Raw genomic sequence first — 13,547 nt, 5'->3', positions numbered from 1 at the left:
GTATTTTTTTTCTTCGTCCATTCAAGCACCAAAGTTCCTAACGACCAGTTCCGCAAAACGTCCACCACTCAGGCGTGCTGGTCAGTCTGGGTTCGTTAATACTCAAAGCTGACCTGTGTCAGTGACTGCCGGTGACACTCGGGTACCATGCGGGTATTGGATGGTGGAGATTTTATGCAAAAATATGCCGCTAAATGGGATTATAGTAAATAGCTTAATCAGCACCAGTGATTTCGGTTTTCGTTTCTATATTTTTTTTTTGTATTGAATTTGCTTTTTCTTTACGCGTGATTGCTCTAACTTTAGCGCACTTTTTGGCTTTAGTTTCTTTGAACGATCACTAGTACCCAAGTACATTCTCCGATTGAGCACGATGTATTGATAAAACTGTTTTCTCTTCTCTTTCTTTTCTTTATTCCGTTTGCTTTTCTTTTCCTTCCCCCCAAAACAACCCGTTTTCCGCTGTGATGACCTGCCGAGCAGAATCATCAAAAAGCCATCGACATAACATATTTAGCAAGCGTGGAGCGACGCCGAGTGCGGGCCCCGCGTTCCAGGCACTCGGAGGCAGCATGTCCACCACCGGTGGTGGCGGAGTGCTCAAGGATCTGGGCCACCCCGGCCTAAACGAAGCGCTCAAGTCACACAACAGTGTAACGTTTAAGCTAGTCAAAACAGGTAAGTAAGGATTGTGTGTGTGGTGGTCAACAATCTTAGCTATGGCCGGGCCAAAAACATGGGCGCTGTGAGACGGTTTTGTGCGGTTTACTTTACCCTATTGTCTGTTTACTGCTTCTTGCGGGGGTTACCTCCGGCATGGACACACATCCGCATTCCAGTTACATACAAACAGTGAGCTCTTGGAGAAGGCACACGGTGTGCCATACGAATTCCATTGCTCCCCACCATCGGAGGTGAAGGAAATGAGAATTAAGAATTTATAACCAGCAAATATCGATTGGTAGCGAGTTTTGGTACAACAATTTTTGCTACTAACAAATGTTCGGTTGAGTGTTGTGCAGATGATAAGAAAGAGGGATAAAAAATAGAAATTTTTGCTAGTAACAAGCAAACATACACATTTGTTTGCTGTATTTCGCTGAAGCCACTGAATGAAATAACATTGATTATTCTATTCATATTTAATGCTTTGGATCATCAGTACAAGACCTGTATTGTTTGTACCAGCTCTGTTACTTTGGGGTAGATATTTTTGTTTTCAATTTAAGTTAAATTGTTTTTCTTTTGAAAGTTTAATAGCGTGTTATAATCATTGTAATAATCGTAATCGAGTTTCAAATTTTTTTGCTGTTTGGAGTTTCATACCTGATTTTTCCCTTGCAATTATTTTGCGATATATTTTTTGTGTATAATGTTTTATTTCTCAACTTGTGCAATTCTACAACACATTTTTTTTAAATATTAATATTCCGCATGTTTGGGAATCATATAATATGTTGAGCGATTAAGGAGTATTTTTTATAAAATTAACAAAATCAACATTGTTCCATAGCAATTTAGTATAAAATTTTAGGATATAAAAATAACAAAACTTAGCGTTCCAATTCCGTCGACAAGATATAAAATTATTTGAAAATACTACATATACAGAAAAAAACATATTTCAGATTGCACGAGATATTTTAAAACTGCTGATGTTTTAAAGCCCATGTATTACTCATTATACATAGAGACCAGAGAGTGGGTAAAAATATGCAAATGTTAATTTTAAAAATTGTTAAAATTAAGTACATTTTGTAAAGCTTCGAAGATAGGCAAAATAAAGTTCCACCCTCATAATAGTTAACTTTTTTCACAATTGTTTATGGTTCAAATTGAAGTCAACGCAATGCAAATTTTCTAAATTTTGTTTTGTTGTAATTTTTAAAAGTTACAATAACGAAATACTAAAATCCAATAGGATTTTACAATCTAACTAAATCGAACTAAAAAACAATAGATTCACAAATTGACGTAAAAGCAAGAATTTTGTATCAAAAAGCTCTAATTCTACAACGAACTTCAAAATTTCACTGAAAGTAATTTGTTCTGCTAATCATATCATAATCCAAGTCCTTTCTGAAATTCAAGTAAAATACCAAACCAATCTATGAACATTTAGATTAATTGATACGTTTTGTGCAAAGAGTACATACGGCTACAACTTGAAGTCAATTTATTGCTACGCTTTGAACTTGCGGCTTATTAATATTTCCGGTTTCGGCTAGAATGTGGCCTGACTACAATGTTTTCGGCAGCTAAATAAATAGCATTCAGTTTTTGATTTATTTTCCTCTATTAAGAAACCGTGCACTGAAGCAACGAATGAAGATTGATGAGCTGCGTACTAATGCAGTCATTTCTCTTGATGAACAGTTCCGAGAATTCAAGTCAGATTCCGTATGCACGTGTTGTTAATATTGGGTTCTGTTTCCTGCCGGCTAACGTCTTTTTGTTCGGTTTGGGCGAATCTCTTGAACTTGAAGACTACTTTCAGAACATTTGCCAATTAGCTGAGATTAAATTACAAAACTGCAACAAAAAAAACAGTCAATCCTGATGAAGGATGCTATTTTTATCATATTTTATCCATATCGTTTCGTCCCAATTGCTGTCCATTTTGTATCGCAAACGTCAAACAGAAGCAGCATAGATATCTACCGCAACGGCTATGGGTTAAAAGGTCAGCTGAGTCGTCTTTCATGGCAGCAAATTCATCTACATTGAGTGAAGAATGTTAAAATACAGAAAGAAGAAAAAAAACGAAACATTTCATTCCACTTGGGCGGGTTTGAAATAAAATTAATATGTTGTTGTTATGCTAATCCAGACTACAGATAGTCCTACCATGGTCAATATTTTTAGAAACTAGATGCACGAGCGTTTATTCTTAGACACCGGTTTTGCCATACCGGTGTGTTCGGGGGATTTTTTTTTTTCAATACAAACCAGTAAACCCGTACGATCGATGCAGGAATTGCTATATACCTATGCTGAGATATTTGGTGTTAGGTGATTTCATGTTTTATTACCACTACCATAACGGCTGTCCGAACGGTGAGCGTTGAAAGCGGGAGGAAGTTCGTTCAATAGTTTGTTAGCATCTGTTCCGAATCAACAAATTGTGCAAGGGAAGTGAATATTTCATTCAGTCAAATGTTCTACAAATTCGCTAGAGGAAACGATTTCAAATGTTCGAATAAAACCCCATCCGGCTTCAGGTATGAGACATGAAGCTCAATTGTATGTCATGCGAATTGTCACCTTTTTTTGTTAAGCTATCGAAAGGAAACTCGCTAGAGAGTTGAAACTTATCCCAACCTTTCTCTCTATACACAAAGCTAGAGAAAAAAACCGGACATTCTGCTAGGGAAAAATCTAATCTAATAAATAATTCAGTTGAGTCCATTATTGATATTGACATATTACACTAGAAACCCCTAAAAAAAAGAACGATGAAATACAGGAACTATTGGATACTAATCAGCAGAAATCAATCAGCTCGATGTTATCAATAAATATACATCATAAAATTCTCATCAGTAAGGCACCTTACGGTGGAATTAGCTGAAATTGAAACAAGTTTGGGCGTTTGCTATTTATTTAAGTTATTGATAGGGAGGAAAATTAATTAATAAACAACAAAATGCCATCCATCCGACTTGCTGTGGTTAGTAATAAAAAGGGGTTAAAAACGGGCACAATTGTTAACATGTAGCTGTAATGACCATCACATTCAATTCCATTTCCTTTTGTGCGGTTTTTTCTATAATCTAAATGTCACGAGCACAAGCTAAAACCACAACATGCTATATTTATACAAGACGGCATAAAGCAACACAAAAAAAATCAATAATCTGTTGACCATCATAATTTTAAGGTCGAGTACTAAATAAACAATTATTCATTTATTTGATCTCAAATAACATAAGACTCTCAATGATATAATATGGTATTTAATGCTTTCATCGAGCTCTTTAATACGATCGACATCTGTGTCGATTTTGCTTTTGCGTACGGATTCATAGTTTTGTTTAAACATCCAATCATCCTTAATGGTTTGAGCGGAAAAAGCAAAGTAAACAGAGTGCATCAAACTTAGCATCGTGAGTGATCAACCGTTTGAAGGAAAAGGAAACGCTCTATAAGTATCCTTTCGCCCCCCAGCTGGGTAACACTAATGCCGGTTGTTGTGCTGTAGCTACCGTACAGCGCCATGTGATTACCTCATTACTCGCTAATGGTTCGTAAACAAAAATATCGGTACGCTTTGGCCAAGCGATTCAATCGATGCACATGCGGCAAGAATGGGTTGTACGAAAAAAATTGTTGTGCAAAATTGTTTTTGGAATATTTTGTGAGAGAGTTTTTTGTTTTTGATTTAACAACAACTGGAAGAATTTCAGAAGATGTTTTCGAGATTTTTTTTTAGAATAATGTAGACATTTATTTCATGTTGTTATGTGACACTAAAACTTCAAGGGAGTCTTCGCTTGTCGTTTCTGGTTTTCCTTTATTTACTCTTAGCAGAGACATTTATTTATTTAAAAAAAACCTTCGAAACTAGAGAAACTCAAGTGAATTGATTCCGAGTGAGTGACTCGCAATAAAGAAGTGAATCTTCAAATGACTCTTCAGTGATTAATTGAAGAGTTATTAACTGTGACGCATATATGAGCGAGTTAAATAACTCGTAATAAATAACGTAATTCACTCATGAATAATGAGTACCTTTTTGGGCGATTTTTTACTCACTCATTAGAAAGTTAACTCACTCGTGAAAGAGTCATTTCACTCTTGATTAAACTCTTTTATGAGTGGATCAAAAGACCGTCACAAAGAGTCGTGTTACATGAGTGAAATAATTGTTGCAAGAGTGATATTACCCTTTCAAGAGTTAAATGACCCTTTGAAGAGTTGAATGACTCTTTCAAGAGTTGAATGACTCTTTCGAGAGTTTAATGACCCTTTCGTGAGCTGAATGACTCTTTCAAGAGTAAAATGACTCTTTTAAGAGTGAAATAACATTTTCATAAGTTACTTAATTTATTACTTATATCTTTTATACCTCTGTGAGTGAGTTACATTGCAATGAAATTGATAAAACTCTTTAATTGGAATTAATTCACTCATAAGAAAGGTTTAATTCACCTATTCGATTTTACTCACTTTCACTCAATCAAAAACAAAATTTCGATGCGATCAACACGATAGACTCCTAATACAGTCAAAGAACGCCACCGGTCTAGATCGAAACCCATGCAAATGAATGTACGAATTCTAATTGAGCGTTTCTCGCAGCATAGCCCGCAAGCCCGGCATCGGCAAGTAAACTGATCACGCAACACATACACACACACATCACCGCAACGCGCATTTGACGGTTGATTAACTTTCCAATCATACGTATCTTCGCTCACATATATTCACAGTTTCGGATTTCAGCGAAACCTTGGCGCAGCTCTACGAGCAGCATGCCGAGGCACTGCAAGTGTTGGTTTCGAACTACCGCAAACGGAACAGCGAACTGCGAAAGGAACGGTACGTACCTGGGGGCGACATTTGGAATGGAGAAGTTGGCAACCGTTTTCTAAATATATTTATGCATATGTATACCAATCGTTGACGTTACTTCCATCCCTGGGTAGACCGGCCTGTCAGTCGAACCTGTTCGCGGCATGGGAAACGTTGCTGCAGGAAATCGAAGCGGACTCGCAGGCAACAATCGACGTAGCCAGCACACTCTCCAGACAGGTGAGTACCCTGTGACGCGTGGCGTCATCTGTGGGCCTTGTTTTTCTTTTGGAGGGCGGTGTGTGTGCTTAATAAATCATACGTCATAGCATCAGCAAGATAGCACCTCCCCCAAATAGCACGCAAGTTATGGTCTGCGTGTTACGCTATTGTTTTTTCCATCCAACCGTACGTATCGAAGATTAGTTACGGGAAGTTAATGAAAACGTCTTCGTAGTAATCAATCACACAGTAGCTCCCGCTTTTTCGGTAGGCAATGTTGCAGGAGATGGATTAATTTGCTACCATTTTACCGTAGCTTTTCGACTGATTAACCTTCGGAGAGACTGGAGCAAAAAGGAAAGAAACAAACAACACCCACTGACAAGCAACCTGGCGTGACTTATCGTTTTAGTACACTGCTGTGTTTGGAGTTTAGTTTATCTTTTTTCCCTCATCTACCATTTAATTCACTTTTCCAATATTCACTGCTATTTGTTTTTCTCTTTTTCTCTCTCTCTTCCCCTTCTTCGGACGACAGGTCGCTCGTCCACTGCTGGAGCGTTCGTTCTATCGGAAGGTCCAAAGTAGGAAAGTATTTACACACCGGGAGTCGTTCGATACAATCATTTCCAAGACTGAAGAGAAACTATCCAAGTGCCGAATCGAATACAAACAATGCTACATCGCTCACCGTCAGAGCCCGACCCAGCACACGCTGACGCAGTACATCGACTCGCACAATGCGTACGTGCAGCAGCTGCACGCTACCAATGCCATGCTCGAGGCGTATCACTGCGATACGCTGCCGCAGCTGATGCAGGAGCTGGAGGAGATCTACAACGATCTGTGCAATATCGTGTCGGAAGCTGTGCTGCAGGGTGCCGAAGCCATCGCTGCCAAGGTAAGGTGAAGATACACTGCCTCCATTGTTCCGTGTTGCGACCGATTGCAAAAACCCAAAACCCCGGCGGGCACTTTCTTGATAGATGGAAATTACCTTTAAACATAACTACCGGTTGTGATGCGATCCGATAATAGCGCCTAGCGTTACCACCTGCGGGTCACAGACAAATTGTCTTTTACCTCTCTTTACCTCCGTTCCGCAAAAAAAAGACCTGATGCCCAACAGGGTAGGGCATAATTTTAACGGGCTTACACTTCTTCACCATTGGACAACACAGACAAGCAAGCGCACGTCATTAGCCAGCTGTACCGGGTGGGGGGTCGGGGTTCACAAGCACTCACTATTTACTTACCGTAGCCGTCCGGAAAGAAGCACAGACCCAAAAGGATGTCCTCTTGAGGGAAGCAACAAAATGGGAACAACAAGCGGGGGGGGGTTGGCAAAACTACTTCCGGCATGGCTCATCGTCAACGCCAGTCTTCATTCGTTGCTGTTTGGGCTGCTTGACGACGAACGTGACAGTAGCAAGAAATAATCATCCCGATTGGGACGTCCTAAGTAACGTGCCTGTCTGGGAACTCCTCGTCCCGCTCCCGACCCACTTTATCCACCGTTTATTCCGGTAGTAAACATAGCTCTCTTAGTCGCAGCTACGAGAAGACCCATGCAAAAGACACCATGATGCTCATGGAAAAGAGATTAGAATTTCCAAATTGGTGAATCCCCAAAGTACGGACGTACTGTCAGGAAATGTGTATCCGTACAGGGAACGGTCGCTTTGGCAACTACAACAATTAAGCGGTAGGCTCTTGTAACGAGTCGTCCCTTTTTAAATTGAATGATCCTCATGCAGTGCACTAGGCCCTAGGCTTACAGAGAGCAGAAAAGGTCCCAACCCCCCTTAGCTACCGGTGGTACCGAAATAGAATTGACATCACAAAATCTATATTGCCACTTCCTTCCTTCCTTTGTTATCTTCTACCCGGACCTCGGTCTTCTCCTGCCCCTTTTAGACCAACTTTCCCCAGCTTTGATAAGATGTTCTCTCAAGGCGTTGTAAACTTGCTTTACATACGGGCCCTTCCAGAGTGACATCAGTTGATGTGTGTTTCTGTTGGTTTACCTTTTCCTTTTTCTTTCGCCTGTTTGTAGATCTTTTCCTAGAAGTTTCCGTACATTTTGATTGAAAATATTCCTTTCAATCCAGCCAGCCATCGTGTTGAATGAAGCAACACGTGGCCCGGAAGGAAGGTTAAGATAACCCTAAGCTAAATAGACACAGCATTGTCGTCTGCTGGCGCCAGCGCTATCGATAATGTTGGATAAGCTGTGAAACGCAGAAAATTTCTCTCCTCACTAGGTTACCTTTTTTTCTGCCCTTTCCTCAATTTAAGTTTTATTTTTGGTTCACTGTTAATCGATTGTCGTTGAAGTGAAGCAAAAAAAACAAAAAAAAAACCAAACGCTTACCAAAAACGCTATTCGCCGTTAGTACAACAAACCTTACGCTGTGACGAAATACATCTATTTCCTTAACACTAACTGCGTACACCGATGGCTTAAATCGGGATGTGTGATTGTGAATATTTTATCACCCATTGTTGTGTGGGTTGAACCGGTGTCAATAGCTTAAGCGCAGAGGCAAAACATTTCACTCGCCACATAACACACGATTACGACGATGATACGCGTGGTGACAAGCAATGAGGCAAGATAAGTTCATTAATAAAACATAAGGGTGTCTAAATCCCCGGTGGGGGGGGGGGGGGGGAGTTTACGCTTGGCTAATGGCGGCACTGCACATATCGAGTTCTAGGATGATAAACTTCCGTGTGTACAGTGTCGACTTGTGGTTTACAGTTGTTGTTGTTTGCTTTCGTCATTTTGATTACATTGATTTATAAGTAGTTTGGAATGTAAATTTCAACTTAATTATTACGTTTTTTTTTGTTCAACTTTTATTCTTTATTTTATAATTTAGTTTATTTTTAGTATAACTTTTCCTCGTTGTATGGAATTTAACTTTAAATTTGAAATTGACATAAGCGTGGTTGATTGATGGTTTAAATGATTGAAAATTGAATAATTTTCTCTCTTCTTTATGTTTGTAGTAGTAATTGTTTCTTTTTAAATGAAAATCGTTACAAATTTAGTTCCATTATGTTGTCATTAACAACTTTAGCAATTTAGTAGAAAGAGATATGTAGTTATGTTGGAGTTATTTTCCTACAATCGGTTTTAGTATAAGAAAATGTATTGGAAATGGGTTTTCATCAGGCATAAAAACTATTTATTTTATAGGACAAATTATTTTACTGTTTATAAAAAAGGTGTATGTAACTTTTTTTTTAACAAAACAAGCAAAACTTTAAAACATATCAGCAAATCAAATATTCAAACTTCAAGAATTCAAAACTATGTTAGAGTACTCCGATATTTATAGTGCAAACATCTTACCACGAGCTGTATTTCTGAATTGAAAATAATGATGATGAAAATATGATGAAAAATTAGTAGTTTCACCTATCATTGCAAATTCGCATTTGATTGTTAAAATGCAGGTATTCATATTTCTATGCTAGGCACGGTATTGTCATTTTGTTTCTTTTAATTAATGCAATTGTTTTCATCAAGAGTACGTAAATATTTAGATCGTGTTTGTGCAAAGTGCAAAGTTTGTCAGCTTCGAATTAATTCCATCATAGTCAAAGCTTATGGTTCTTGTGATAATAATGATAAGATTTCTACACATCTTTAGCATGTGTACTAGTTCATTTTAGAAAGAAGATAAAATTTTTCCAAGTATAATTTACATTTATATGTTTTAAAAACAAAATATGTATTTATGTATTAATGAAAATGTTATTGTTTTGTTCACGGGTTTACATCGCAAATTTCCAGAAAGCTAATTGCAGCCCTTATCACTTGACTGAAACAACTTGACTGGTTGTTGTCAAGATATCGTCAAAATTTAAATTCTGTTGTTTTATGTATCAAACAGCTAGCGATACTCGCATGCTCACCACATACCCCAGAAACTCTTACGTTATCGTGCATAAAAAAAGTAAAGCCAATTAAAAGTTAATCCGTTCAGCATATTAGAAGAAATTCTTACGACCTTACGAGTGCCGAAATTGAATTAAACACTCCGCGCTCATTGTTCATTCACATTCACTTCGTATGACGTTCTTATGGAATCGCTCTGCATAAGCAGATTAACCGCTGCCAGGTCCTTTTAAGGGCAATTTTCTCAATGAAAACTCATTAATAAAGCATAACGAATGGTGGGCCGATAAAAGACGCTACAAAAAAAACCCCCCAACGGCGCTCGGGGAAGCCGCGCTGGCAACACGAACCTGCCATCCATCTCATTTTGTTTCCCTGCTTTGCATAGATATTGTAATACACCGGAATGTCGATATTATGCCGTTACCTTTAGCGCCCAGCATGCTTTGATGTTTCAGGGCGTAGTTCGCGGCCAAAGTACTGGATTAATCAAATATGCAAGAATCTGCTTGGGTTTATGATGGTTCCTTCCTTTGCCTTAAACTTTCACGTTGATTGATCCATCCATCCATCCATCCATCCAGCTGGCAGCAAATTCACTTCCGCTTGGACACAACGGCGTTTGGTTGTAGTGCGATACATCCCTGTAAAAAAAATGCTCCAGGATGCTAATAGGTCCATCATCCATTAGTCGTGCTTCTCGATAATGTTGATAAATTGGATAGAACAAAAGAAAAATGTACAAAAGCTACTCACCCGTAGCCACTTATGAGCGAGAGTGCGTCAACTACTTTTTCATAGTTTTATGCACAAACGATGTTAACCTGAGTTCCAATCATGTTAAGCCATAAACCTGGGAAATGGGCACAAAATAAAAGTATTTTGCCACACAAACGCCATTCACCTGACTGACGCTGTGCGTGTAGCGCGATAATAAAATATTAATTTACACCCCTTTTTCAACGCCATTTACAGATTCGCTGAAGCTAACCAAACAAAAAAAAACAAACTTTCCCACAAAAACCCCCCGGAAGAGTGAGAGTGCTGTAAAATGGATACTTTATAAATATGGTAAATGTGTTTTTTTTCCTGTGCCGCAGTACTTCTCGGGGTTTTTGGTTGTTAAATCGGACGGCCAGACCGATTGCAAGCATTCCGTTCCAGAAACCTACGGAACCGGTATCCCGTTTCGCTGGGAGATCGTAACGATCGTTAAAAGCGCGCTGGGTAATTAATGAGCGACGGAACAAAAGCATCGAATCGCTAATGAGGATTCTATTTGTATTATTCACCTGCTGAACCGTGTGGCCACGAACAGCAGGCAGCGTGCTGTGAAAAATTTAAACACAACCACCCGTCTGATTCACCATTCGGGTGGGCAATTTCCGTCTTTAATGAAGCTGCCAACTCGATTTTGGGGAGGAAGGGGAGCAAGACTAAAGCAAAAAAAATCACGAAAAGTTGAATTCCAACATCGAGGGAGGGAGGGTAAAAAGCCACACCGAAATAACTCCATCAATTTCGTCGCTTCACTTATATTGTTACGGTCGGTGCGCCCGAAAGTGGTAGCCAAAAGTGCAGTGAAAAATCCAATTAAATTTCAGTATCAATATTTGTCACCCGGGGGGGGTTTTGAAAGTTGTGCCTTCAAAAATACGAACCTCCCCGACAGGCAGGATAGTTCGCAGCGGAACGCTTTACTTGGTTGTTTCGATTGATGAGTTGTGGCTCTGTCTCGCGCTTGGCAGATCTAGTGATGGGTAAAATATATATTTTTCCTGAGTAGAAGAAATTTTCTTCGAAAACTGTTTAAATAAAGTCATCGACAAAAATGAAGGTTGCGAAACATTGATACTCAATACCTGTTGAAGAATGACAAGTAAAAACTATGTAACTATCAGTGAAAACTGTGGATACACGAGGATAATATACATTCAATTTCAATTAGAAAAAAAAAAATCCCACAAATTCTTCTTCAAAATCTTGAAGAAATCTTTTAAATGAAACTACGCAAAAACAGATAGAAAATTGCCCGAAAATGTGAAGAAAACTACAAGAAAATCTTGGTAAAACTAGGTAAAAAAAAATCAAAAACGTTTTGTTGTGGATTCCGGTGTCTGAAATCGACAGAGTAGTTAACACCGGAATCGGCAACGAATTCGACCGAATTCAACTCCGACTTCGGCCCCGGAGTTATAAGAAGTTGACCCCGAAGATACCTCCATAATGGAATCCTGACTCAACTCCGGATATTTTTGGAATCGAATTCGGTTTAACAACTCCAGAGTCGAAGAAGATGCCAGAGTTCCCATCACTACAAGGAATCGGGTTCGGCCACAACACGCCCGACCGTAGCAGTAGGTAGGATGGACTGGAGCCGTAACAACGTTGTTCGCTTCAAACTGTCGCAAAACCGGCACAAGGCACAAGAAGCATCAGCATTTGCCATTCCATTAACTTCACATAGTGTGAAAATCGTTTGTCGATCAACCGAACGATAAACGCGCTCGGAAGTCGTTAAATTCCCTGATAAAACTCTTGCCAATTACCTTTGCGGCCTAAACAGGGAAAGCACTCAAGATGCTGTCGTTATGGTTGTGTACAGCTTCTTCAAGTCGGTGTGTCTGTGTCCATGGTTAGAAGGGGAAAAAACAGTGTGCTTTAAAAACAGTTTTATGTTCCGGAAAATGTTGTAAACATAAGTATATTAAACTTTAAGTTACTGACTATAGATATATGACTAAGTTATATGACTTAAAAACTTATCTTCACCATTCCAAGATGAAATGAAACTCGAACAGAGATGAATGAAAATTTTGACACACAACAAACAACCAGGAAAAAGTTTCTTTATTCTTATTCAATAATGTGTTTCCTCAACATCACATCACTTCTTCACTGGTGAAACGGAAACGGACGCCGGCGTACAGAATATAACAAGGTCTCCACTAGAAGATGCTCAAGTAATTCTACCGCTCGCCTGAAGTGTTGTTGATTCTAACGAAATGCGACTTGTTTAATGTTTAAAACCCTGGGTGAAGAATTTCGTTGTCATTGACACCTTCCACCCACCGTACGAAACATGGAGCGTGTGCTTGACATCTTACGGTGTCAGTTTGCTTATGGCATTATTTCCGCTCTCTCTCTATCTCTCTCTCTCTCTTACACACTCGCTTCCCTTTTTAAACAAACTTCCTCATACTTCCTTTCTGTATTGCAATTTTCCAGGCAGCCGAACAGGCGAAACGCTACGATGGATTGGCCGTGCAGTGCAAGAACGTTTCACCGGCACTCGATCTTGGGTACTTCGTGCGCACACTTCCGGTACCGCAAACCATGCAGCGGATTCCACGCAAAGCATTTGCACCGCCGCAGTCTGCAAATGCAGCGAACGAAGCGGAAGATATGCCGGACTATGGTGGGGTAGGTAGCCGGGCAAAAACTGTCCGCAAAAGGTGGTACAAACCACCGGAATGTCTCCACGGTTGCTTCCCAGCAAAGCAGCCTTATTTAATTGGAATTGGAAACCAAATTCCCACAATTATGACTGACCGAGCTGTGATGGCGTTTCTCTGTTTCGCCTTTGTTTTTTTTTTGCTTTTTATTACCATTTCCCTACAGGATCCGATGCTGCCAGTGTTCAAGGATGAGCTTGTCGTCGACAAAGGTGCAACGATACAAGTGCGCCCCTCGCTGGAAGCGTTGAGACGCGAGTCACAGGAATTAGAAATTCAAATCAAACAACTACAGGTTGGTAGGGCTTGCATCTGTCCAGTTTCTTGTCCGCTTACTTGCATGTCCAACCACCGTCCGAGACCGTGGCTCAAGTTTTCTCTAAAAACAAAAAAAAAATAACCATCATCCACCTAGTTGAGATACGTCTGATTGTGTTTGCACTGCA

At 39.5% G+C, this 13,547-nt stretch overlaps 1 protein-coding gene across 1 annotated transcript in view; it reads left to right on the top strand.

Moving 5' to 3' along the window:
• The window catches only part of LOC125768546 (uncharacterized), a 78,028-nt gene that overhangs the window by 20,427 nt on the left and 44,054 nt on the right, over nt 1-13,547 (top strand). Inside the window, 6 exon segments of the mRNA XM_049436342.1 lie at nt 484-678; nt 5,433-5,541; nt 5,649-5,754; nt 6,275-6,637; nt 12,875-13,069; nt 13,268-13,396. Of these exon segments, the coding sequence (XP_049292299.1) occupies nt 484-678; nt 5,433-5,541; nt 5,649-5,754; nt 6,275-6,637; nt 12,875-13,069; nt 13,268-13,396 (1,097 nt within the window).

This window comes from Anopheles funestus, chromosome 3RL, assembly GCF_943734845.2.
Source record: "Anopheles funestus chromosome 3RL, idAnoFuneDA-416_04, whole genome shotgun sequence".
Classification (NCBI taxonomy): Eukaryota; Metazoa; Arthropoda; class Insecta; order Diptera; family Culicidae; genus Anopheles; species Anopheles funestus.
The sequence above is the reverse complement of the archived record's forward strand: the minus strand, read 5'-3'. Positions and strand labels throughout refer to the sequence as shown.